The sequence below is a fragment of the Apteryx mantelli genome, chromosome 1 (assembly GCF_036417845.1).
Source record: "Apteryx mantelli isolate bAptMan1 chromosome 1, bAptMan1.hap1, whole genome shotgun sequence".
Lineage (NCBI taxonomy): Eukaryota > Metazoa > Chordata > Aves > Apterygiformes > Apterygidae > Apteryx > Apteryx mantelli.
Genome location: NC_089978.1, coordinates 147,469,394 through 147,493,827, shown reverse-complemented (window position 1 = coordinate 147,493,827; position 24,434 = coordinate 147,469,394). Strand labels below are relative to the sequence as shown.

The 24,434-nt window shown below is 37.3% G+C and overlaps 1 protein-coding gene across 5 annotated transcripts in view; it reads left to right on the top strand.

Moving 5' to 3' along the window:
• The first annotated feature begins 795 nt into the window (after positions 1-795).
• The window catches only part of C2CD5 (C2 calcium dependent domain containing 5), a 78,312-nt gene continuing 54,673 nt past the window's right edge, over positions 796-24,434 (top strand). For 2 of the 5 annotated variants that reach the window (XM_067306101.1, XM_067306095.1), the window contains exons 1-10: positions 797-1,095; positions 1,281-1,396; positions 5,373-5,459; positions 7,260-7,431; positions 9,884-9,979; positions 10,557-10,712; positions 13,211-13,409; positions 16,825-16,976; positions 19,426-19,620; positions 22,120-22,205. In XM_067306101.1, coding sequence (XP_067162202.1) covers positions 1,307-1,396; positions 5,373-5,459; positions 7,260-7,431; positions 9,884-9,979; positions 10,557-10,712; positions 13,211-13,409; positions 16,825-16,976; positions 19,426-19,620; positions 22,120-22,205 — 1,233 coding nt within the window. In that variant the 5' untranslated portion in view covers positions 797-1,095; positions 1,281-1,306. Of the gene's footprint in view, positions 1,096-1,280; positions 1,397-5,372; positions 5,460-7,259; positions 7,432-9,883; positions 9,980-10,556; positions 10,713-13,210; positions 13,410-16,824; positions 16,977-19,425; positions 19,621-22,119; positions 22,206-24,434 lie in introns of all 5 variants that reach the window. The other 3 variants (XM_067306116.1, XM_067306111.1, XM_067306086.1) reach the window with 2 other exon arrangements.

The following is a 24,434-nucleotide window of genomic DNA, read 5'->3' as shown; positions in this document are numbered from 1 at the left end:
TCCATAACATTATTTAGTCTTTTTGTAAGATTAGAAGAGAGGGGGAAATAATCCAACCAGATCTAGTATTCAGCTCAACATCTGCGGACTGCATAATCAAAATACTCAGGGTTTTTTGTACTCCTCCACTCCAGAGATATGACCCACAACCTGCTGATTCTAATGCGGGCTGGTTTCATAATCCCAGAAGCTTCCACCAATACACACACGCACACACCTGATGCAATTGTCCCTTTTCTTTTCCCCAAACTTCTTATTTCCAGCTAGCACTATTTCCTAAATAAAGAGCTTTTCAGGAATGAAAAAAGCCAAAACCCAGTTACATGAACCATACAAAAATCCTGTTTCTGATAACTAGGTTCTATTTAATCTTTTCTTAATCCCTCAGAGTACTTTAAATATTTGCTTTCCGATTAAACAAACAAAAACCCCAACCCCCCCCCACTCCTCCCCCCGGGTTTTGTTTGGTTTAAGTCCTCTGCAGGGGTCTCCCCCGGGGCACTCAGAGATGCCCACGCGCGGCGCACCGAGGGCTGCCTGGAGCTCTCCGCTCCCCTCCGCACGCCCTCAGGCCCCGGACCGCATCTCTTCCCTCGCCTTCCCCACAGACGCAACGGCCGCGAGCCAACGCCACCGCCGCCTGCCTCCGCGGGCGCCGCTCGCGGCCCGCCCTGGCCCGGCGCAGGGCCGAGGCCCCGCTTGCGGCAGACAGGCGGCGGCGGGGCCCGGGGCGCCGAGGACAGCGGTCCCTCGCGGCGGGCGCGCCGGCCCCGAAGGGCGGCGGCACACGCGGGAGGACCGCCCCAGACCGCGGCCGCCCCAAGAATCGATGACTCGGCGCTCAGGCACCCTCACTTTCCTTCCACGGGACCGCCGCGGCGCTGGCACGGCACCCATCGAGGAGTCGGTGTTCGACTCCCAGCTGGGCCTCCGAGCCCGCGGCGCCATTTTGACGCGGGGCGGGGCGACACCGGCACCGGGGACGGTGCGGCGCCGCAGGACCCTGCGGCCGGTGGGAGGCGGAGGAGGACAGCTTGCTTCCACCCCTGCCGCTCCCTAGGCGCGTTTGGCCGGCCCGATTGCAGCAGCGACCTGGTGAGTAGCGCATGCGCCCAAAGGCTGTTCCCTCCCCGGCGCGTTGCGTCACGCCGCGCGTGCCCCGCGGTTATTGCAGCGGCGGCGCAGGCCATGGGCGGGCAGCCGCGGACTGTTGCTCGGCGCATGCGCGCGTTCCTCCCCCGCCCCCGCATGGGACACCCGCTGTTGTTTTCTCCTCGCAGCCGGCGGGAGGCGGCGGCGGAGGAACATGCCGGGGAAGCTGAAGGTCAAGATTGTGGCAGGGCGCCATTTGCCAGTGATGGATCGCGCCAGCGACTTGACCGACGCCTTTGTGGAGGTTTGCGGGAGGGAGGGGCGCCGTGCCGTGCCGTGCCCCGCGGGAGGGCGTGCTCGCCGCCGCCAAGCGCCTCCGGCCCCGCGCACCTGCCGTGCCGGTCCCGCGGGCGGCGGCTGCGCACCTGCGGCACGGCGCGGCCCTGCCCTTCCCTGCGCGCAGGTCGTCCCCCGCCGGCCGGCCGGCCGCGCTGCGGTGACGGCTGCTGCACCGGTCACGTACCTGCCTCCCAGGGCTGCTCGCTGCCCTGAGCAGGCCCTTTCTGGGATGCGCTTCGTGCCGTTACCGCTAATGGTAAACCGCTACCGTTGGTTGCGTCGCTTTTGAGTGGGGGGAGGTAGGCTGTCCCTTGCCGATGCTAGCTGGGTTAGCATTCCCGGTGTTCCCCTGATCTGAAAAGCGACTGCAGAAATGGCAAGGGACTCTCCGAGTCCATGTCTGCTGATATTTTTTCTAAGCTTTTTCTGGTTTACAGTTGTGTGATTTTTATTTTTATTTTTTAAACACAAGAGTATAGAAAATCAGAATAGCATTTTAGAAATACCCCTTTTTTTTTTTAAAGCCTCTCTCTGATGAAGATGGTTAGTGAACAGCTCTTGCTGTCAAGCTAGCCGAATGGAATCCATTTCAGGATTCAATAGATGTGTTATAAGCAGAATGGAGAAGTAGTAAAAACATGTTTAAGTCGCTTGTTTCTCTCAATATATGAAGTGCAGAGTGGTTCTACAGGCTTCACTTTCAAGGTCAATATTCATATTTTTATTTAAAATATTAAATTTATTTGAAAGAGAATTCTTGTTGAGGACAAATCCTTAATCGCATGTTTAAATCACTTTATTGTACTGGAAGTAACTAATGTTAACCAATCTGTATATAGCTAACAGGCAGTATATAAGGAGTTTCTCAGCAAGGGATTGTAAAATGAATTGACATGATCCTTCTGTTTTATGGTTCAATATTTGCAATGTAAATAATTTAGAACAATTTCAATAAAATACCATAGATTCGGAGATCATACCTTAAGAAGGAACAAGGAGATTAAAAAATGAGATATTATAAAAATACAAGCCTATACTGCAAATAATAATTGAGATTAGCATAATACTGGATTTAAGGCAGGAAAATATAATGTCTTTCTAGAACTATGTAATTTGAAAAGTCTGTTACTATTGATCTCAGAATAGATTTTGGGCATGTTATTCCTGATTTAGTTTGTTGCTTAAAATTTGGTTGATGTTAGACACTACGTGCATTAATTAGTGGGACGATAATTAATAAAGAAAAAATACATTTTTGATATGGTCTTTAATGGAGCTGAAATAGTACCTAATTATTCTATTGTATTAATTAAGTGAAAATGATTTACCTTTGCATTACAATGTTTGGCTTCAAATGTTTCAGTAGGTTTAATTTATAAACAGCTTCTCTTGTAATTTTAAATTTGATGAAAAGGCAGACAAGGAAAACAGGAATAGGAAATACTGTTCTCTGATGAGTTTCATTTGGCCTGTTTTTTATGCTGTATTGAGAGGAACCTGTCTCTCCTCTCCTTTTGGCCACTTGTTCCCAGCCCTGCACCATCTATGAAAACCCTGCAGTGTGAGTAGCTGTGTAGCAAAAGGGATCAGGAAATTCATCTGGTTAAACACTAACTTAGTCTCCCCCCCCCCCCCCCCCAAAAAAAAAAAAAGTTATTTTTCACCAGGATCAATTTGCTTATCTGGTTTACTGTGCAGCTTCATGAATGTTTTGGCACAAATAAGGCAGAAGAAATACATAGATGGGGCCTTGCTTTTAGGACCACTACTTGCAAAAATATTCAAAGGGTGGGGACCACCCTTTCCACATGGGGAGTAGGTGAGGCAGCAGGTGAGGTTTATGTCAAAATAAACTGATCTTGAAATTGTGGTTTTATTTATGTGTGTATGGTTACTGAAAAACTTTACTTCTGCTTTTAATTTTTTTTTTCCAGTGAAAATATTTTGTAATGTTAATGTACTGGTTGGTTACTAACCTTTAATTTCTACATTAGATATTTTAATATAAATCTAGAATTAAAAAGGGAAGGAAAGAATTTGGAGCTCTTGCTTGGCTCAGGTTATGCATAATTTGGATTTTGCCAGCAGAAAAATGTATGGTTTGGCGCAAATTATTCTCTGCAACTGTGCTTCTAAATTTGAATAGCAGGCTGCAGTGTAGTGCATGATTACCTGTACTATCTTTAATGGACTGGCTAAACTGCTGGAGAAGTTTAGTTGTAGCTGCCTAGGGCTCCAAGGGAACTAATTTACTCTGCTAGATAACATGCAAAATTAGTCTAGGTGGAGCTCTGGGCTACTGCATGTTGGCTGCTCCTGGTATATGAGGTAGCTCAGTTAAAACTAGCATCAGTATCCCTTTATTATACTGCTTTGTATAGTGGTACAAATTCTAAGTAGCTGTGCTGTTAGCTTTCTTTATCCACATAGAGGCTGCATACACTTTTCGATAGCTAGCTAATTCTTTCCTAAATCCTGTGTTTTTGTACCACCCTGGCTTTTAACTTCAAAGATTACTTAGAAGATACTTTATTTTCCAAAAGGATTACTGTTCATTGAGTCATATTGAAGGCCTCAGGTTTTTGTTAGTTGGTTGTGCTCAGTGTGAACTTATGACCCAGTTTTTCGACACTTCAGGCTTCTTGAATTAACTGGATGTACATAAGCATGTACAGAATCTCTACATTTTGGCTTTGTGCCTATGCAAAATAATCATCGTATAACTAAAACATCTGAAATGTTTATTTTATACTTTTTGAATAAAAATATTAAAAAAATGCTAGATAGTTTTCAAAAGCTAAGCCTAAATTTAATCTCCAAAATCTATTTAAACTTAAAAAGAAAGCTGTCTTCAAAATCCACAACTGTCTGATTTTAGGGGTAGAAATCATAAGTGCAGCATTTCTTTAAAATTAGCCTACTCATTATATTCTTAAGAATCTCAAATGAACTCAAAAACCTACCGTCGGGTATTTGTTCATTTTGGTATGAGTTGAAGTACTAGTTATTTTGAGAGATAAGATTCACAGAGCTACTGGTGTGCAAAAGTGGTTTGGAATGAAAGCTACAATGAAATAAAGGCTCTTTCATTTATACAGCATGGTTCCTTGGAATATGGAACATCCCAGAAACTGTGTTTCACCTTTTTTTAAACAATTGTAGTGGTCTTGAAATAGACTCCTATGGCGACCAAGTTCCTGAAATAGAATATTCTGAAGTTGAATCTGCATTAATCAATAGAAGTATGTAGAATACTTAATTTTCAGTGTGTGGCCTCTTTATTAAAAAGTACATATATATTCCTTCTGGCTTCTTTGTCTATCTGCTTTTTGGAATTTTCTATATGATAAAAAGGGGATGGAAATTAAAAAGGTGCTTTCTTTGCTGCTGTGAATTTAGCGATATGCATCCAGTGTATCAAGACTGCAGCTTCGGTTATTGTGTAGTGTGAGTCTGTGGACACAGTATATTTTAAGAAATCTATTTAGTAATGTTGCCATTTTAGTTCTGAATTTGTTTTATAACTTGTCAGTAAAGCCGATTTAGAAATCCTAGGGACACAGCTATTGCACTTAAACTATCAATAGTCAAGTATAGTCAGGGATTCTTTTGCTTAAAATATTTCTAAAACTAAAGCAAGCAACAGCAAAGAGAGCATACCAAGGGACTGTCAGTAGCTGAAAAAAGCCATAGTTTTAACTATAAAGTGAAAAAAAACAAATTTAAAAGTAGTTGGAGAGAAAAAATTTTTTAGAAGTTTTGATGATATATAGAAACAGTTACGAGTTGATTCAGAAAGCCACTCTCACTGAGAAGAAAAGGATTCCTTGATATTATTGAAATATATATTTGAATTATTTGCACATACAGATTTAATATGGGTAACTCAGTTTTCTAAATTTATTTATTAATGTTTTATAATTGAATGCTTGTATTTTTAGGTAAAATTTGGAAATACGACATTTAAGACAGATGTGTATCCCAAATCACTCAATCCTCAGTGGAATTCTGAATGGTTTAAATTTGAAGTAAGTATTCTTTACATGATCACCTGTAATTATAGGGACACTCTGGTTTAGATGCCCTTAGTGAATTAACTTTGTTTCAAGGAGAAAATGTGAGTTTTGAAAAGTGAGGCTGTTATTGTTTAAATATGCATGAAACCTTTTCAGGAAACTTGCCTAAAGTTAGGCTTTGATTGCTAGAGGTGTCTCATTGGCTTTTTTTATGACTGTTTGTATAGATAAAAACTTGCCAGATTGGATCCAACTCAAACAGAATACTGGGTAATACTAGAAAAGGTAGAGGTAAAAATGGGGAAAAAACATTATCCATTAGGCCCTCTGATATAAGTATGGTATGTTTGCTTTTTTAAAGGAGTAATTTTGCGTAAGGAAAGTTAGTTGGTTTTTGGAATATGGTTGGAATATTTAGTTAGAACAGTAATGTATTTAACAAAGGAAAACAGGGAAATTTTGTTTAAAAAAAAAAAAAACCACAAAGATTTAGGACAGCATTTATCGACACCTTCTTTTCCCTTTTGCTGCGTAATAATGAGGGTGCTTGGCATTTTCCTGTAATTGCTTGTTCCTTTCCAGAAGCTGATTGGTTAATTTTAATGAACTGAATATAGCAGTATCATAGCTGCCCTTTGACATTCTGCCCTGAACAAGTATTTACATATTGATTTTTTTGTTTGTTTGTTTTTTGTTATTACATTAGTGCCAAAATAAAAAGGTTAAGAAAAAGACTGTGCAATGGTATTTGGAGTGAATTTTTAAAACATTTGAATGTATAGTACTGAGTTATCTTGTATAGTGGTCTAAGATAATATGACAGTATAAACATGTTTGTAATATATGTACATGTAGTGAGTGATAATAGCTGGTAATGTTAAAAATATTTTAGACAATGTATAAAATAGTAAAGTGAGGCAGATTGTTAATCAACATGGAATGCCTCATTAAGAGAATAGTACTGTGATATGAAAGTTCACTTACTTTTCATTTTTATCTTTCAATTCCTGGCTTCTTCTTTTTGGGAGGGGGGAAGAATTAGCTGATATGTGTGGAGGGTTGACTCTGTTCATACAGAAAGAGTTTGTTTGACAATAACAGAAGTCTCAAAATTCTATCTTTTTGCATGGAAAAATGGATTTGGGAAAGAAAAGAGCCAAACAGCAACATTGAAAAAAAAAAATCAGAATTCCACATTTCAAAGAGTGGAAAAACAGTAACTGCTTAAGACATCGTAAGTGTGTGCGTGTGTTCATTTTGATCAGTTTGCAAGACTACATGTTAAAATTCTGCAGACGCTTACATGAGTTATCCCATTACGTTTGGCAAACCTGATTCTTGGTTTGTGAATTTCAGCACAAAAAGTTGTATGTTCTTCTAAAAATATAGTTGAAGTATCTGAAGATGGATAATTGCATTTATTTAGGAAAGTGCATGTATGAAATTATTTATTTATTTTATTTTTTATTTTTTGTGATGGGTTGTATTAAATGTCTTTGGGATGGATAGACAATGTAGAGAGTGTGCCTAAAAGAGAAATCACATGGAATTTTAAAATGTGTAATCACTATAATCTTGCTTTTCTGTTTTTCTCCCGGTGATAACTTCTGGTTCCAGGCTCTTATCACTCTGTGAAGGGTAAAATCAAAATCAGTGAATGCATTGTTTAGATACAGGAAATAAAAATTACAGATTTATCTGTGTCTTGTTACTGTAGATAACTAACTCATATCTTCTTGCATTTGTTTTTCAGCAGTGTTTCCTTGTGTTTTCTTTTTTATATTCAAATTCCATGTCAACATTTGTTTCTAGGTAGATGATGAAGAACTACAAGACGAACCTCTCCAGATCACAGTTCTTGATCATGATACGTACAGTGCTAATGATGCCATTGGCAAAGTGTACATAGATATTGATCCTTTGCTTTATAGTGAAGCAGCCACAGTTATATCGGGATGGTTTCCCATATATGATACCATCCATGGTAAGGCTTGCTAATTTAAAAGTAAAACAATGTTGTTTGAGATGTAATCTACTTCTTAAAATGTTCGTTTCTTTAAACTGTCTTCAGAAATTTGTAATAATATAGCCTTGGTAGGTAGAATGCTACCTTTTTGGTGCTTTTTTCCATATTAGATTTTTAGTAAGAGTGCAATTTAAAAATCAGTCACAAGTTATACTTTTAGGATAATTTTTCTTTTCTATTTTAATAGCAATTATATAGGAACGATGTCTAAAATTTCTGGCATGAGAATTCAGTAGTTTAGAATAATGCTTTGCAGAATGCTTTTCATAGAACTTGTGACAAATGGAAAAAGTCTTCATGTAGTATTTAAAATTATTGCAAAATTCAGGTAAAAAAAACCAAAAACATATTTTTCCAATTACTGTGTGTTTACTTAAAGAATATACTCTTGCTGAAGTCACTTGGGGTGTGCCCTTGTGGTATGCTAGACAAGCTTCACTTGAGATGGAGGGATAGGATGTGACAAATCTTCAATATAAAGTACAGCATGACACTCCTTTTCCCTTAAGAAAATACTCACAGTCCTAGATAGAATTCTTCAAAATATTTTGAAGGTATGAGAAGGTGAAGTTAGTGATACTTCTGATTTTAATGAAGCTGAGCTTTCATCCCAGAGGGTCAAGGTCAGTTCACAGCAAGTTAACTTCTTGAGTACCTTATTACAGAACATCTGTTTGGCTGTAATTAACACCCTAGTTTCTTATCCAATGTAAACTCAATGATTTAACTATATTAAAAGCTAATTAGAAATTATTGTTGGGAGAGCATTAATGGTATTTACTGTATGATCATCATAAATAGAAAAATATTTTGAATCTGTTATAACAGTTATATTGACAACTTTTTTTGAGAAGTGCTGCATGTATTTTTTTTACTTTTATTCTATCCACATTTTCCTATCATATACTTTTTTTCATAGCATACATTTTCTTTTAAAGTTAATCTAGATGAACACTGTATTGTCTTAGAATATGTACAACTTCTGTATCAGAGAGAAATTAAATTTCTGTGTGTTTTTCTAGGTATGCTTGCATTTCACAGTTTCTCTTCTATTTAAATAGAAGAATTCTTATATTTCCATGTTCATATCAGTAGATTCTAATTACCTTGATTCTTGCCAGACAGAAACTGACACTTCGTTAAAAAATCTGCACAATGCTTATAAATTTTTATTTTGAAAAAGAAAAAGGCTTTTTGCACTTTACCATGGTTGTTTGTGAAAATACATGAACCTGATGTAGTTCCTATTATAGTAAATGAATGCTTCTTTCTACTGACAGTTTGGAAGATAGATCTAGGTGACTTTATTGCAATAACATCAGAGACAATCTACGAAACAAATACTTTTGTTCACTTTTTTGCTATCGAGTATTGGATGTTTAGGTGGTAAAGGCCGCTGAAGTCACTAGAGATCAGACTCATCAAGAAGCTTAGTCCTCAATATGTCAGAATCTATAATAATGTAACATGAAATGTTTCTTGTTACTGGGTGGGGGAAAAAGGAGAGAGCTCAGGATAGAAACATAATAAACTCGAAGAGGACTGGCTGTATTTTGAAGAAATATTTCTTTACTAACAAGATTTAATTATGGTCAAAAAATTAAGCTTTATCTGAAAAGTCTGTTGTACCTTACTTTATGTATTTCTTCTCATGGAAAGAGTATTTTATAAACATTTACTGTGCCTGCTCTGTGGTACTCAAAAGAACCTTAAATTTGTTCATTAGAGTGAACTTCAGAGAGCAGCTTTACTGTGATCTCAAAACTATTTGAGGGAGAAAAATGTAAAAACTTTTTGATGTTGGTTAAAGCTTTGTGTTGTGGACAGGACTCCAGTTTAAGGTGCCTTGTCAATTAGTACCTCAGCCCTTTTGTGCTTAGGATATCTTGGGACAGTGTCCAAGTCCTTAGATTTTATACCCTTGCTGTATTGATGATGCAGGGCAAGAGAGCAGAAGGAATACTTGCTTACTGGAGCAGAGGCCACTACTATTGCAGGAGGCTGATGGCTTCTCTTTTCCCGATCCCATCCTTCCTCTAAAATCCTATTTGGGGCAGCAGGTATTTGAGGAACGTTGCATGCAGGGCTTTTGGCTCAAAGGCTGCTCTTGCCTTGGAGGCCGTTGGCAGGACTAGAAGCTTCCTCTCATTTCCTCTTATGAGAGGGTATCCCTGCAGTAGACCTGAAAGGCAAGGAAGTGTCTTCCCGCTCCTCTGGCCTGGGCTAGAATTGATACGTGAACTGCAAATTGAAACAGGCTGTTCTGGCAGGAATATACATTCTGTGGAGAAAAAATAAGTCATTGGTAATAGAAAGTGCATTAGTTAATAGGGAATAATTAAGAGTTAGTTTTGTATTGATTTCTGGTACAGCTTCTCATTTTTTGTGGTTTTTTTTTATTTATTTATAGGTATACGTGGGGAGATCAATGTGGTGGTGAAAGTAGATCTCTTCAATGATTTGAACAGATTTAGGCAGTCATCCTGTGGAGTCAAATTTTTTTGCAGTAAGTAGAGGAAAAAAGTTTATTTGAACAGGAAGCTTTTGCTTTTTTCTTCTTTTCTTCCTTTCCTGTTCTGTCAGTTTCTCTCCTCTCACCAGCCCGCTGCGTAGGCCCCGGGGCAGATTACATTGAAGCCTATGGCAAATATATATAAGGTTTTTGTTTGTTTGTTTGTTTTTGATTAATTTAATTTCTGCTCTTTATATCTCACAAAATTTAGGTAATTGATTTATTTTTTCTTTTCTTTCTGGAGTTGCACTTCAGTGCATGATGTGTATGCGCATTAAGTTACTTTCTATATGTATTCTGTTCAAGAGGCACAAGTGAAAAGGTTTCATAATGGTATGTGTTGAAACGGAGCTGTAAGTGATACACTGGACAGTTATCAGTGTTCAGGGGTCTCCCAGAACAAAACTGCTTGGGTATGTCTGGATTCTGATAGAAAGAAAACTGTATGGATTACTTTCTGGAATCAGTCACATCACTTTTTAGGTGTAATTTTAAAATTTTCTTTGAATTCTTGGCTCTTTGACTTATACTTTACATCCTTACTTTTTTTTTTTTTTTTTTTTTTAAACAGCTACATCTATTCCCAAGTGTTACAGAGCAGTAATAATTCATGGATTTGTGGAAGAACTTGTAGTTAATGAAGACCCAGAATACCAGTGGATAGACCGAATTCGTACACCACGGGCATCAAATGAGGCTAGACAAAGACTCATTTCACTAATGTCAGGTATTAAACATGTAGGCTGTAGTTGTAATTGCTGCTAATTTAAAATATCTATCTTTTTAATAAATTATTTATGATGAGATTGTATATGAATTTTGGTATTAACTATGTTTATTTTTTCAGTTCACATTGTATTCTGTTTCTGAAGATTCTTTGTCCTAACTGATGGTCAGTATTGCTGATTCTTTTTTTGCCTTGGTGAGGCCATGCTGCTGCTTACTGAATCTGTTGGTTATTTTTAGCAAGGTCAAGGAAGCCTGTGGAGCTCTTCTAAAGATGTTCTTTTTAACCCATCTGAGGTGTATTACTAGAATTTTGCTCCTAATAACTAACAACATAAACAACTCCACCATCCTTTGCACTGCTTTGAATATGTGACCAAACATATGTAAGCACCATCTCAGATTCAATCTAATAGAATTTACTCATCCCATCTTTTCAGAGTCGAGATTGGTTCGTTGTTTCTCAAGCATACATCTGTATGCTTGCATTGATTCTGTAGGACAGATCTGTAATTCCTGAGGAGACCGGTTATTAGAATTGCAGTTGGTATCAAAAATCTTCACAGATTTCTTTGTATTGCCGTAATGTTTATAAACACTAGTCGTGAATGAAGATCCCAATGTTTCAGGTGCCAGTAGAGCAGAACAAAAGGCCCCTACACTAGAGGACTTACAGACTAAGGCGAGAAACAACCAGTTGATAGAGGTGGACAATATTGATCATGTAAGGAATACAAGGAAATGATGAAATGATAGCCATTAGAATGATAGGCAGTGTTTTCAGCTCTCTAATGAGCTCTTGATGTTGTCCGGTTTCTTGTAGATGTTGTTTATGTTTTAAGGAAGATTACTAAAAGCAAAAGTAAGTTGGGCTTTGTGGACATGTACGGACATCTTTAGTAAGTGAGGTAATGTAAAAGAGAGCATGGAGATGTTACTTGGTGTTAGGTATCTCCACTGGGAGGAAGACAGCACATTTTGGGGAAAAAACATGAAAAATCAATAGTCATAAATGATGCGAGCTAGCTTTTAGTAAGTTGCTGATATAGCTCCTCTGCTATGTTAGTTTATAGGATTAACATTTGCATATCTCTTGTGTAAATGGTGAAAATGAATAAAATAGCACACATGGAAAATGTTCTGCTAGTTTTTTTAATTAATAATGGTTTTAGTCATGGTAGTGATTAAAAAAAAAACCCAAAAAACCTCATTGTACTGTTTCATACTGTGTAATGCTTCACATTGCAATCATTGTTACTGGTGGCTTCTTCTGAAGAAATCTGCAACTTTCTGAGAATGACTGGGGAAGTGGGGAGCCAGTCTTCCATTGCTATGGATTCTGAGAAAGAGCATTGTTCCATAATTTCTGTGCTGAGATATATGATTTACAACATGTTCACAGGCTACTTTATAGATCTCTCTGTCATATTATGTATTGTATACTTAAAAAGAATTTGGTTATGACCTTGGCTTAAATGAAATATGTAGCAATTTTCAGCTCCTTTCACTCAACTAGAAACTTTCATATTCTACCACCTTGGACATTTTCAAAGACCAGTACATGCAGAATTTCAGCCTGTAGTTAAGTATCTTGCAATAGGACCCCTGTTCTGGTAAGGATAAAAGCAAGCTTTTAGAATGCAGCAATGATTGTTTCATTCCACTTGATATCTTAACATCATTGACATTGGCACTGTTAGGCTATCCTCTGTGGTAGCGAAGCTTTTTCAGTTTGCTAAAGCGGATTTTGGAAATCCTTCATTTTTATCAAAAAAGAATTTTTTTATTTTTATTTTTTATTTTGCACCTAATATATCAAGGCTATCTAGCTGCATGGATCAATGAACTTCAAAAAAAAAAAAAAAAGTTAGAACATTCTGCTAAGTAAGCATCTGTGGCAGGCCATTGTCTTTCTTATAGTTAATTTTGCAGTCTCGTGTGTGCAGTTAATAGAGAAATGGAAAAATAGTAGACAGGTGTTGGGTGTCATTTTGCTCATGTATGAGTTTTCCATTCATGTTGCTTAATATGGTAAAAGAATTAAAAGCATGGGTTTAGGCTGAAATATGCTTAAGTTTTAAGAGTTTTTTAAATGAAAAAATGATATATGCCTTTCCCCATTGGTCTGAACTATATAAAGGAGTATTTAGAAACTTCTGTGTTCCAACATACATCTTGACCATCTCTTTCTCTTCCTTTAAATAGTAGGAAAAGGAAAAAAACTAATGAAACTAAAAGCAGAAAGAACATTTCTGAAAAAAATATATTGTTGCAATTAAAACAGATTTGAAAACAAAAAGCTATGCAACTAAGGCAACATCACATAATGTAATAGGAAGCAGAGGTTGTGACCAACAACTTGGCATAATTATGTAAAATTGGATCTATTAGCAGTTTTATTGACTCTGTAATTCCAAAAACAGAGAGGAGAAAGTCCACAAAATGATACAGTGAAAGTAGTTTACTACAGTTATGAGCTCTTTACCTTCTGTTTTATAGGTGAACTGCAAAGGAAGATTGGCTTGAAGGTACTTGAAATGAGAGGAAATGCTGTTGTTGGTTATTTGCAGTGTTTTGATTTGGAAGGAGAGTCTGGACTAGTAGTACGAGCCATAGGAACAGCCTGTACCTTGGATAAATTAAGTAACACATCAGCATTCCTACCTGCATGTAACTCCCCATCCAAAGAAATGAAGGAGTAAGTATGAATTAATAGTTTGTAGGGGAACAAGTTTCATCTCTCTTCTTTTCATACTCATTTGGTTTTACATAACCAGTGTGATTCCCCCCCCCCCCCGAATTTGTTTTTCGTTTGCAGTTTTATTTGTCCGCAACTCAGTTTATATTCCACAACTTTGAAATGTTTTAAGCTGGATTACTTATGTTATTTCTTAAGAAGCTGCAATGGTAAAACTTAACATGACAGTGTAACTTTCTTCTGTTTATACAGCAGAGGTATTGCACATTACTGGGTTGTGATCCACCAGTTTCCTAGCTAATAACTAGTTCTGCCTTGACTCTGTGTTTGTATGATAAGCATTTTTGTTTGTGAGGACTTCTTATGAAATACCTTCTGTACAAGACTTTCCAGTTTTGATATTGTCACATTTGACTGCTAATGCTGAGCATTTAAGAAAAGATAAATTTACATTTAAATTCAGACAGTTCAGTGGTTTAGAGAATGACTCTGAAGTATTCTCAACTTTTCTTGTGTGCTTTGCTTTTTACCATTGCAAAATAACACAAATAGGACTAGAATATGCTTGCACGGAAAACTTTGCATGATGAGAAGTACAATTTCATGTTCTCTTACAGCAGCACCAAACACAGTTTGAATACATATTTTTAATGTGTACAGAAATAAACAGTCAAATGCTTTCAGTCTCTAAATGGTTACTACATCGTTGCTTGGACAAATTATTTATTTTCTGTTTGATAGAGATAGCCAATTTCCAGAAGGATAAAACAGAACCAAAAAGCATACTTCTTGTGTAATGTTTCCAGAGGTATTATTTTGATTAGTCAACTTTATTAACTTAAACTGTTGTATCATGAAGGTAATAAAACATTTTTGTAGAGCAGGAAGCAGTATGCTCTGACTTCTCAAAATTACTGGTTTCTATTTCAAATCATATGTTTGCTTAATTTGTCTTGATTCTAAAAGTCTACCATCAAAAGAGCTTCTGGACACAATGCAGCATTAAAATCACAGTAGGAATAAAGTATGAAGTGGACCTGGTAACCACCAACTTAAAGTATTCCTAAATCAGTAGCGTTCACTCTGGAGCAGAATGTGGAAATTTCTCTCCACCACCCAAATTATCCATGTTCAGTAGCTTGGTGGTGAATATAGATAGAATCATTATCCTTCTGTCCAAAAAGTGAGAATGTATCTCAAAGCCAGCAAAGTCAGCTAACACTTATTATTGGCTTTACTGACTTGATGCCCTGTTGCCAAAGAGCTCTCTCTCTCTCTGTTTGTCTCTCTGTCTGTCCCCCTCCCCCGCTCGCTCTCCCCCCCTCCCCCGCTCGCTCTCCCCCCCTCCCCCGCTCGCTCTCCCCCCCTCCCCCGCTCGCTCTCCCCCCCTCCCCCGCTCGCTCTCCCCCCCTCCCCCGCTCGCTCTCCCCCCCTCCCCCCCCCCGGCTCCCCCCCTCCCCCCCCGGCTCCCCCCTCCCCCCCCCGGCTCCCCCCCTCCCCCCCTCTGTCTCCCCCCCTCCCCCCCTCTGTCTCCCCCCCTCCCCCCCTGTCTCTGTCTCCCCCCTCCCCCCCTGTCTCTGTCTCCCCCCTCCCCCCCTGTCTCTGTCTCCCCCCTCCCCCCCGTCTCTGTCTCGCCCCCTCCCCCCCGTCTCTGTCTCGCCCCCTCCCCCCCGTCTCTGTCTCGCCCCCTCCCCCCCTGTCTCTGTCTCCGCCCCCTCCCCCCCTGTCTCTGTCTCCGCCCCCTCCCCCCCGTCTCTGTCTCCGCCCCCTCCCCCCTGTCTCTGTCTCCGCCCCCTCCCCCCTGTCTCTGTCTCCGCCCCCTCCCCCCCGTCTCTGTCTCCGCCCCCTCCCCCCCCGTCTCTGTCTCCGCCCCCTCCCCCCCTGTCTCTGTCTCCGCCCCCTCCCCCCCTGTCTCTGTCTCCGCCCCCTCCCCCCTGTCTCTGTCTCCGCCCCCTCCCCCCCTGTCTCTGTCTCCGCCCCCTCCCCCCCTGTCTCTGTCTCCGCCCCCTCCCCCCCTGTCTCTGTCTCCGCCCCCTCTCTCCGTCTCGGTCCCCCCCCCCCCCCTCTGTCTCGGTCTCGGTCTCGCTCTGTCCCCTCGTGCGCTCTGTCCCCTCGTGCGCTCTGTCCCCTCGTGCGCTCTGTCCCCTCTCCCCTCCCCCCCTCTGGACTCTTGCATGCTAGGAGTTAGTTCTTAGTGTCTGCTTAAAATAAGATATCTCCTCTAGCTAAACCTCCCTGAGATCATTTATAACATAACTTTGCAACCTGTTGTATGTATTGTTTTCTTTTCTTCCACCTTGGCTGCAAATTCTCTCAGGTCTCCGCTGGTTCATCCGCCAAGCCATGGATGCCGCTCGACTCACAACAGCCCAATTCACACTGCTACTGGCTCACGACTTACTCAGAACTTCTCTGTGTCTGTTCCCACTCTCATCTACACTGGTACGAGACTGCTCAGACTCAAGAGCTGGGGAGAGGCAGGCCACAGGCACAGTGGTCGCAAAGTGCAGGCAGGCAGGCAGTGTAGGCAGGTACCACCCATCTTTTCTCCTTCATTTTCTCATGGAGACTCCTTCTATTGTCAGTGAAGAACTACTGTGTTCAGCTGCTGAAACAAAGGCAATAGTTTCTTGGAAATGAGTGTATCCTCAGAGTCTCTTCCACAAAGCCACACTCTTCTCTTTTTTTCTTTTAGTAAGTAGCACATTAAAAAAACAAAACAAAAAAAGTTGGTAAATCTGGGTAACATTAGTTATTTCTACAGCTACTGAGGGAAGTGTTTTGATTGGAGTTCATAATTGTTTTTAATCTTAATTCAGATATGGTACTTAAGTTTTAAAATGGTTATAGGAAGAGTATGTGCCACTTGTGGAAGAGATAGTTCTGGAGAGCAGGTAAGTCATTCTGTGCATAAGTAAACTCTGTCAATATAGTTGTTCCCAAAAAGGGTTTCTTCTTTGCTGTTTTTAGCTGTGGCATGCTGCTGATGCTATAGGATAAGGAAACTTTTTAAAAAAATATGTGTGTATATACATAAATGTATGAATATGTATAAACACAAATATAATTTGAGATCATTATTTTCTTTATTAAACTAACTCAAAGCATTGTGCATTTGATCGGATTTTTAAGCCATAAAGTGTTTTTAATTTTTCTTTTGCATATATATAATTTTTTGGTCACATCTCATGCCTTCCATTTGGCTTAATTGTTTCATTGTAGATTTACAGCATTTAGCAATAGAATGCTGAATGGGTAAACAGCATTTCTTTGCCTATGGCCTCATCCCCAGTCTTGCACTTAAGGAATAGCTGCTGGCCCTGCCCCAATCCCATCCTGGTGTTTGGATCATGCTGCTGTCAGCCAGGTCCTTTGGCACAGGATTACTGAATATGTTTCCACCTTCTTCTGGCAGGATTCCCTTCAATGAAGATCCCAATCCCAATACTCATTCATCAGGACCCTCCACCCCTCTGAAAAACCAAACCTATTCCTTTTCACCTTCCAAGTCCTACAGTCGACAGTCCTCTTCTTCTGACACAGATTTGAGTTTGACACCCAAAACTGGTAAGGCGCTTCCACCCACTTTTTGGTTAATTTGTGTTTCTCTCTTTATATTTTCATTTGACCCCCTTTTGCTTTTTGGCATTTAAGTTATCAGTGATGTGGAAATTGGAGACTTCAGATAGCACAACTAGAGCTTTAAAGACTTTCTTTAGGCTGATAACTTATGACTTGTCTATATGTCCACTATTATGGATAGCATTAAATGACATTCGTAACACAACTGTATCCAAGCTGAAATACGACATCTCAAAGTATTAAGGGAGTCCTAAGCAATTGTCTCTTTCTTATTTCCTCCACTTCATATTACAAACTATGGGAATTTATTTCTCACCATAATATGTTAAGAGAGAGAGAGGGATCTTACTATGTAACCTTCAAGCCTAATTTATTATACTATAAGTGTATCTTTATATACATATCTCTGTGATTTTTTTTTTTAACTCCTTTTTGCAAATGTGATATTAGAAATGTATCGTCTGCTGTCTGTTTAATTTTCTTAGTATACGGAATGGCTTTAAGTACACAGTATACATTTTGAAAGTAACTTAAATTATACTCAGAACATCTTCTGAAAGCGTTTTTCTTTATCCATTGGTTTATCATAATTTTTTTAACTTATTTTTTTTTCCTTCTCCCCTCCTTTAGATTTTTAATTTATGGTTTGAATCGTGTCAGTGATAATGTCAGCACAACTCAGAGTTGTATTCTGTTTATTTTCTGTTATATACTCAGTACCTTGAGTTTTTCCACTCTAGGGCAAAATATGTTGCAATATTGTTTGTAAAAATTGGCTTACTTCTTAAATGGTATTTTAAATTGTGGTATATGAAGCTCAGAACATTCTTGTCTCCATCTATTCATGACAATTTTAAAGTATATTAAATTTGATCCTGATAACTTTACCTGATAGCACCTCTTTCAAGAATTTTTCCAAGCAGAGAAGTTAAATGTTGCATTTGAATGCAGTTATAGTTTACCCAGGTTGTTATTCTTCAACATTTCATTGACAAATGTTCCCAGTTAGGAAGCTGTCTTTCTCAGTAACATCTTCTCTATCCTCTTAAAACAAACAAACAAGAAAAACCAAAAAACAAAACCAACTTTTTTTTCCCTTTTGTGTAATTGATGACAGTTTTGCGGAAAACCTGTGGTGGTCATGAGTTTTAAGGATGTAAAATTAAAACTGGATGCTTATACCATTAATTCATATGTTTGTTTTACTGAGTACTTGAAAATGTGTTTCTTTCATTTGACCAGATTTTCATGGTAAGGATCCTGCTCTGTAAAGTATTTAAATGCAATGTAAATGGTCATCTCTAAATCTAAAGGTCCTGAAGTCCTGTCCTAAAGACTGTTTCTAAGTTGGAATATCTCCGTGTGAAAGTTGGTTATGTTAGTTTAAAGAAAGTATATCAAACTTCTGATGTAACACACAAAACATTATCAAATTTGAGATAATCTGTTACTCAGGTGATGTGAAAAGTCAAATATTTTCTGATTTTTTTTTTAAATTAATTTTTTTTTCAGTATGCAATATTCCTCCTCATTTCTTGTCAGATAGCTATTATATTTACATGCTTATGAGATGGAGACTAAGCTGGAAAAAGAGCACAGATACCACAATTTCATAATATGAGTAACTGAATAGAAGAGACTGAAATTTGGATCTTCTTAAGCATTTTGTCTTCAGTAGTTCCAAATCAGGAGAATATTACCTTAGTTTCTTTTATAAAATTCAGTTGTGATTGCATTATCCATTCTGGTCTACATCTGGTCTAAATTTGAGGGGAAATTTTTCTGTGCTGAGAAAGCTTGTTTTGGTTTGGAGTTAGATTTCTTCTGTGAATATTGATATATTTTATGCCACTGCAAACTAACAGAAATACTAGACTGACCAAAAAAAAAAAAGCATTACATATTTTAACAAGGTAATACGTGAAGTAGTATATGTGTGGAGGAAATTGAGATGGGAACTCCTTTTTTTTTTTTATATGTGAATTTATAATTTACAAGATGCAAGACTCTAAAAAGCATAACTTAAATTCATGACTTATTTTCCAGAAAAGAGAACTTTTTACATCTAATTAAGGAAAACAATCAGGTTAAGTGTGTGAGAAGAATATGTTACTTAGCTTTTATTCCATAGTATTTATTTTAAAATTTTGTATCAAATCTAAAATACATGTTAGCTTACCATGACTTTTTAATAAAACTAATAAATTTCAAAACAGCTGCTTCATGATTTGTGATAACATGCTTCTCACTCACATTGTGGAACTGTATTGTCATTCCATTTCTTTCTATGCTGAGAAATGATTTAGCAGTAAGTGTTGGTTCATTTGGATAATTTTTTTTTTTTTTTTTTGTATTTGCTTCATTTTGATTTCTTCCGTTTCTTTAGTCATCTTCTGAATCTACATCTTTTTGTCTCTGTTACTTTCCTTCACAGCACCTTCCCCCCAGGGACCTAGGATTTTCCTGTTTCCCAGCTCCCCTACACTCTCTTGTGATTCCCCACATCTTAAAAAGTCCTGTCTCCTCCTCTTGGGGTCTAGCCTTAACCTGCTACATTCTAGCCATGTCAGCCCAGTTGTTCTGAGGAAAAGTGTTTCTTTCACTGAAGAGCTGCTTCTGGCTGCTTCTGGTAGGATCAATGTATTATGGCCTTTTAAATGGACTTTTAAGAAAATGTTGTTGTTATTTGATGAGGGGGCATTTAGCACACAGCCTTCTATAACCCCCCCCCCTTTTTTTTTTGGTAAATTAACCTCTGAAAACTGCTGGCTACATGACTATTCATACCACCTCTTACCTGTGCTCCAGAGGCTTTTAACAGCTTCTGAACTTCTTGTCTTACAGGATTTGAAACAAATATGTAGTTTATCCTACTGAACTTTCTTGCTTCCATATCAAAATTTCCTTTCATATTGGTAATTGGACTAAAATAACTCCTCCCCCCCCCCCATTCCCTTCAGTTTGTTCCTGTATTTTGCATGGAACAAGCACTTGCTCATTAATTCATTCATAATTATTGAAATCTGGCCATCAGATGGCTAGCAACTCTGCTCTTTAATGTGTTTCAAACTGAGTCCATACAAACTTTGTATTTGTACTGCCTCCTTTTCCATTTCACTGACATGCATTATTTTCATAAGTTTAAATTAAATAGTTGATACTACTACTTTTCTTTTTCTGTAGAAACTGTTTTAATTGTTTTGGGGTTTTTTTGAGTTTTTCACATCCAGTATTTATGCCATGCTTGTCTGTATTTAATGTTATATAGTCCCGAAAATGATATTTAGAATCAATACCAAATAATAGAAACTAATTTAATCTTGTCTAATGGGACTATCCAGATGCTAATTTTTTGTTTCCTTATCCAAGAACAGCTAAAAATATTTGATAACAATTACAATATTTATATATATATATTTATATATGGTAATGATAGTTAGTCATTTTTGAAAATGTTAGGAATTAATTAACATACATAAAGTCCAGTATTATTTCCAGTTTTCCCTGTGTTTGGTTAAAAACAAACAAATAAATTCCTGTTTACATATAAAATCTCACTCATGTTTACTAGATGCTTAATCAGAAGAGAAAGGAAACTAGCAAGGAACTGTTATATGAAATTAGTTATAGTTTTTGGAAAAAATCTTGTTTTCATTTATAACTGTTTGCATTGTGGTGTGTCTGTATTACATCTTGCTCCTGACACTTCTTTGGTTCTTTGTTCTTTGCTTTTCTTAGTGCTTTCCTAGATAACTTAAGTGTTTGTTTTTGCTTTGTCAAATTAGCACCGATGGCTTTAGATACAAGAAATGCCAATGATAGTATGTTTTTAGGCATGAAATGCTTTCCAGAAATTCTGATTCGCCAGCATTGTGTTTATTTTAGGAAAAACACAATCTTGGTATGTGTTTTTTTTATTTTTTATTTTTGTTATTTGTAACCATAGAGAAATACCGTATTGTCATACATATAACCTGCATCTCGCCACACCCCCTTAAAAGTATAGCTCCCTGATAACAGATCCTTCTGTAGCAAATATGACTGTGTATCTGATAAACTTCCCAGCTCTTTAGAGAAGCTTCCATATTGGGGGAAGGAGTAAAAGTTGTGAAAGAAAGGGAGAAGACAACTGGTGGAAGTACTGGGAATAGGGTAGTAAGATCAGAGATGGGATAAAAATCCCCCCATATTACCCATATTACTCTAAATCAGAGTTCATTTCTTGTTTTTATTTACAGATACCCTGCAGGTTGTATGTGTGAAAATATAGTAATGAAATAAATGTGGCAGTTTTAAATGCTTAGCAGTAGTCCTTAGCTGATCTGAATGGAACAGATGAGTGAATATTTCATTGCATGGATGTTAAAGGAAAAAAAAAATTTTTTTTGAGTTTACTTTTCAAATCAAAAGATGTACGTTACTTTTGCAATTTTATGTTTAGTCCCAATCATGCAGTATAAAGCTTCTACTGAAATTATGTGTACAGCCTTCTCCCAGTGATTAGGAAGAGGATTTAGTGGCTATGAAACTCTTGAAAAGATAGGTTTTTTTTTTTTTTTTTTTAACTGATAATGTAGGTAGAAAGATGTACCTAACTGTAGAAGAATCTGGATAAGAGAGATTGTTCAGCAGTGTGGAATCTAATGGTGACTTGCAATACTTTTTCATAAGGGCTGAAACTCTGATTGTGCAGGAACTTCCTGTGGAAAAACAGAGAAGGTGGATCTTTATTTATTGAAATCATAGACAAAAATTCCCAATAGTGGCAAAAAAAAATAAATCAAGCTATATGTTATAAGTAAGAGTTGCAAGACCAAGTTTCTAATGCTTTGTATTGAAGTTTTTTACTTCACATTGGCAGCACAAAAAAGATCTTGGATCAGGATTTTTTTTGCCCAAATCCATAAAGCTTAACAGCACTGCTAGTTGTGTTTAAAAAAAAAAAACAAAAAAAAACAAACAAAAAAAACCTTAAACTGTGATGCTCAGGACTTTCATTACAAAACCTAAATTTTTTTTGATAGTTTGACTGTGTTTTCAATCGTGATTTTGTGTATCTTTAAATCCAAGTTTGATACAGATTATAACATATGTTTCTTTGGATGTTATTTGTACTGATACTCTTCAGGAATGGGCAGTGGGAGTGCTGGAAAAGAAGGGGGGCCATTTAAAACTCTTTTAAGACAACAGACTCAGTCAGCTCTGGAACAAAGGGTAAGGCATACATGAAGTATTTTATACTTATATTTCTGATTTACTAAAGTGAAAATTTAGTTTTTAGTAAGGTAAATGTTTCTTGTTAGCCTATTTGAAAAATAGGCATAACTTCTATGTCTGGCTTTTGCGTCTGCATATGTTGAACATTTAATAGCCTTTTTTATATACAAATGATACTGAAGTTTATTACATTACTAAAGCGTTGAGAAAAGAGTGGAGCAAATAAGTGTAATGTTCACAGCACTCCAATGATTATAGCTGGTAGTGTAAGAAACAGTTGTAGCAAAAATTACTGTTATTTAGTCTTTGTAAATTACTGATGCACGTGTCAGTTTAATACTTTACCAGCTTGTATTTAATTAAATTTTATAGAACTAGAACTGAGAAATATTGCAGTAGCTTTAAACAAGGTGAAAATTCCATTTATAGTTGAGAAAACTTTTAGTTTTGAAAAAATAAAATTGGTAGCATAATTCAGCCTGGATTCTGTTACATGAAACTGTGTGCATGTAGTCTATGTATGACTCTTAAAAAAAAAAAAAAAAAAAAAAAAAAAAAAAAAGATTCTGAAACAATAAAAGGGCTTTAAAGGGTTACAGATTTTTAGAAGAACCTCTGCGAGATTAAGAAACACCATCTATTTTTATTTTGTCAGTCTACAGTGGATAGATGCACAGTAAAAACAGTGCTGTTAATTTTGGAATGTTTCCTTGATATATATTTATATAAAAATAAATAAAATATACTGTTGTTGTCAAAATGTTGTTATTAGTGAAGTCCCTTGAAGGAAGAAATTTGGATGTGTTGCCCTTTGGAAATTTTAATTTAATTAGAATTTCTCTCTATCTGAACTACTTACTTAGAGCTACATGTATTTTTGAAAACAAAATCAGCTACATCTGTGAAATATAAGTGAATAACTACTGTTTTGAGTAAGTGGATGATTCTCTTTTTATTTTTTGTGTTATCCATTGCTAAGGGAGGATCGCCTCATAGGTTCTGTAGAAGGCGGGTATGTTCCAAAACATTGTGACTTCTTTGTAGCCCTTTTTTCTTGTATTGAGGATTTCTAATTTTTGAACAATCATTTGAAGTTTCTGTTTTTTTGTAATGTTTTGACAGATTTCTTTGCAATCTTGTTCATGCAGGGTTTTTATATTTTTGTTCTGCCTTTTTTTAAAGACCGTTATCAAATTGGCATATTTTGTCATAACTAATATTTCGCATGTTTGTACATTTCAATTAAAATTTTAATTTCTCTTTAAATAGAAATCCATGGCTTTTTGCTTTTAATGTTTTAGTTTGAAAATAAGCCTACACTTTAAAAAGATTCTTTTCTCTGTGTACCCTTGTCTCTGCTAGCATTTTAGACATTTCATGGCAAATCTGTTATTTCTTTAGAAAGCTTTCTAAAAACATTTAAAATTTGTAAAGTAAGAACACTTAAGGTATTTTTAGAGCTTGAATGTTTTGCATCTTGTTCTGTTAAGACCTTATATTGCCTCGTGAAGAAAATATGGTAAAATGGGTTGGAAACATATTGGATCTGTTATTAATGTTAAGATAATGATGTCATTGCAAAGCATGTGGACTGTAATTGATACCGAAAATGTGGTCATAATGCTTTTCTGAAAATTTCATACTGGATATTTCTTTTGCTACAGTTACTTCTCTTTCAGTTACTTAACTAGAATGAATAACAAGGATGCAGGGAGAGAGACATTTAGCTCAAAATGTCTTTGGAGTTCATAATATAACTTGTCTGTTTTAATATTATGCACATAAATAGTGCACTTTAAGTATCTGTCTGTACTAGGGTAGCATTTGTTTAGGAAAACATAAGAAGGAATAAATTTGAAATGTATATTGCATTTTCATGATATTAGAAATACAGTAAGTTCTTTTGAGACTTACGTTCAGATATTTGGGTATATTATACTGTTATGACATTACAAATGATTCCTTTAACTGGACATTCCCTTAGTTTTTTTTTAATAGTGTGTGGTTTTGGTGTATCACTTTTAACGCAAATTATAAATCATAACAGATTTTGTTGTAAGGGTAACCTTGCTAAATTTTTTCCTGAAAAAATACACCAGCCTTGGAAAACTCATATGCACATTACATTTTATATTAATATATTTTTAGCAATTTGCAATATGCATATTGATAGTAGTTGTAACTATAGCACAGCTATCTTGGACTATATTTTTAACTATAAATATA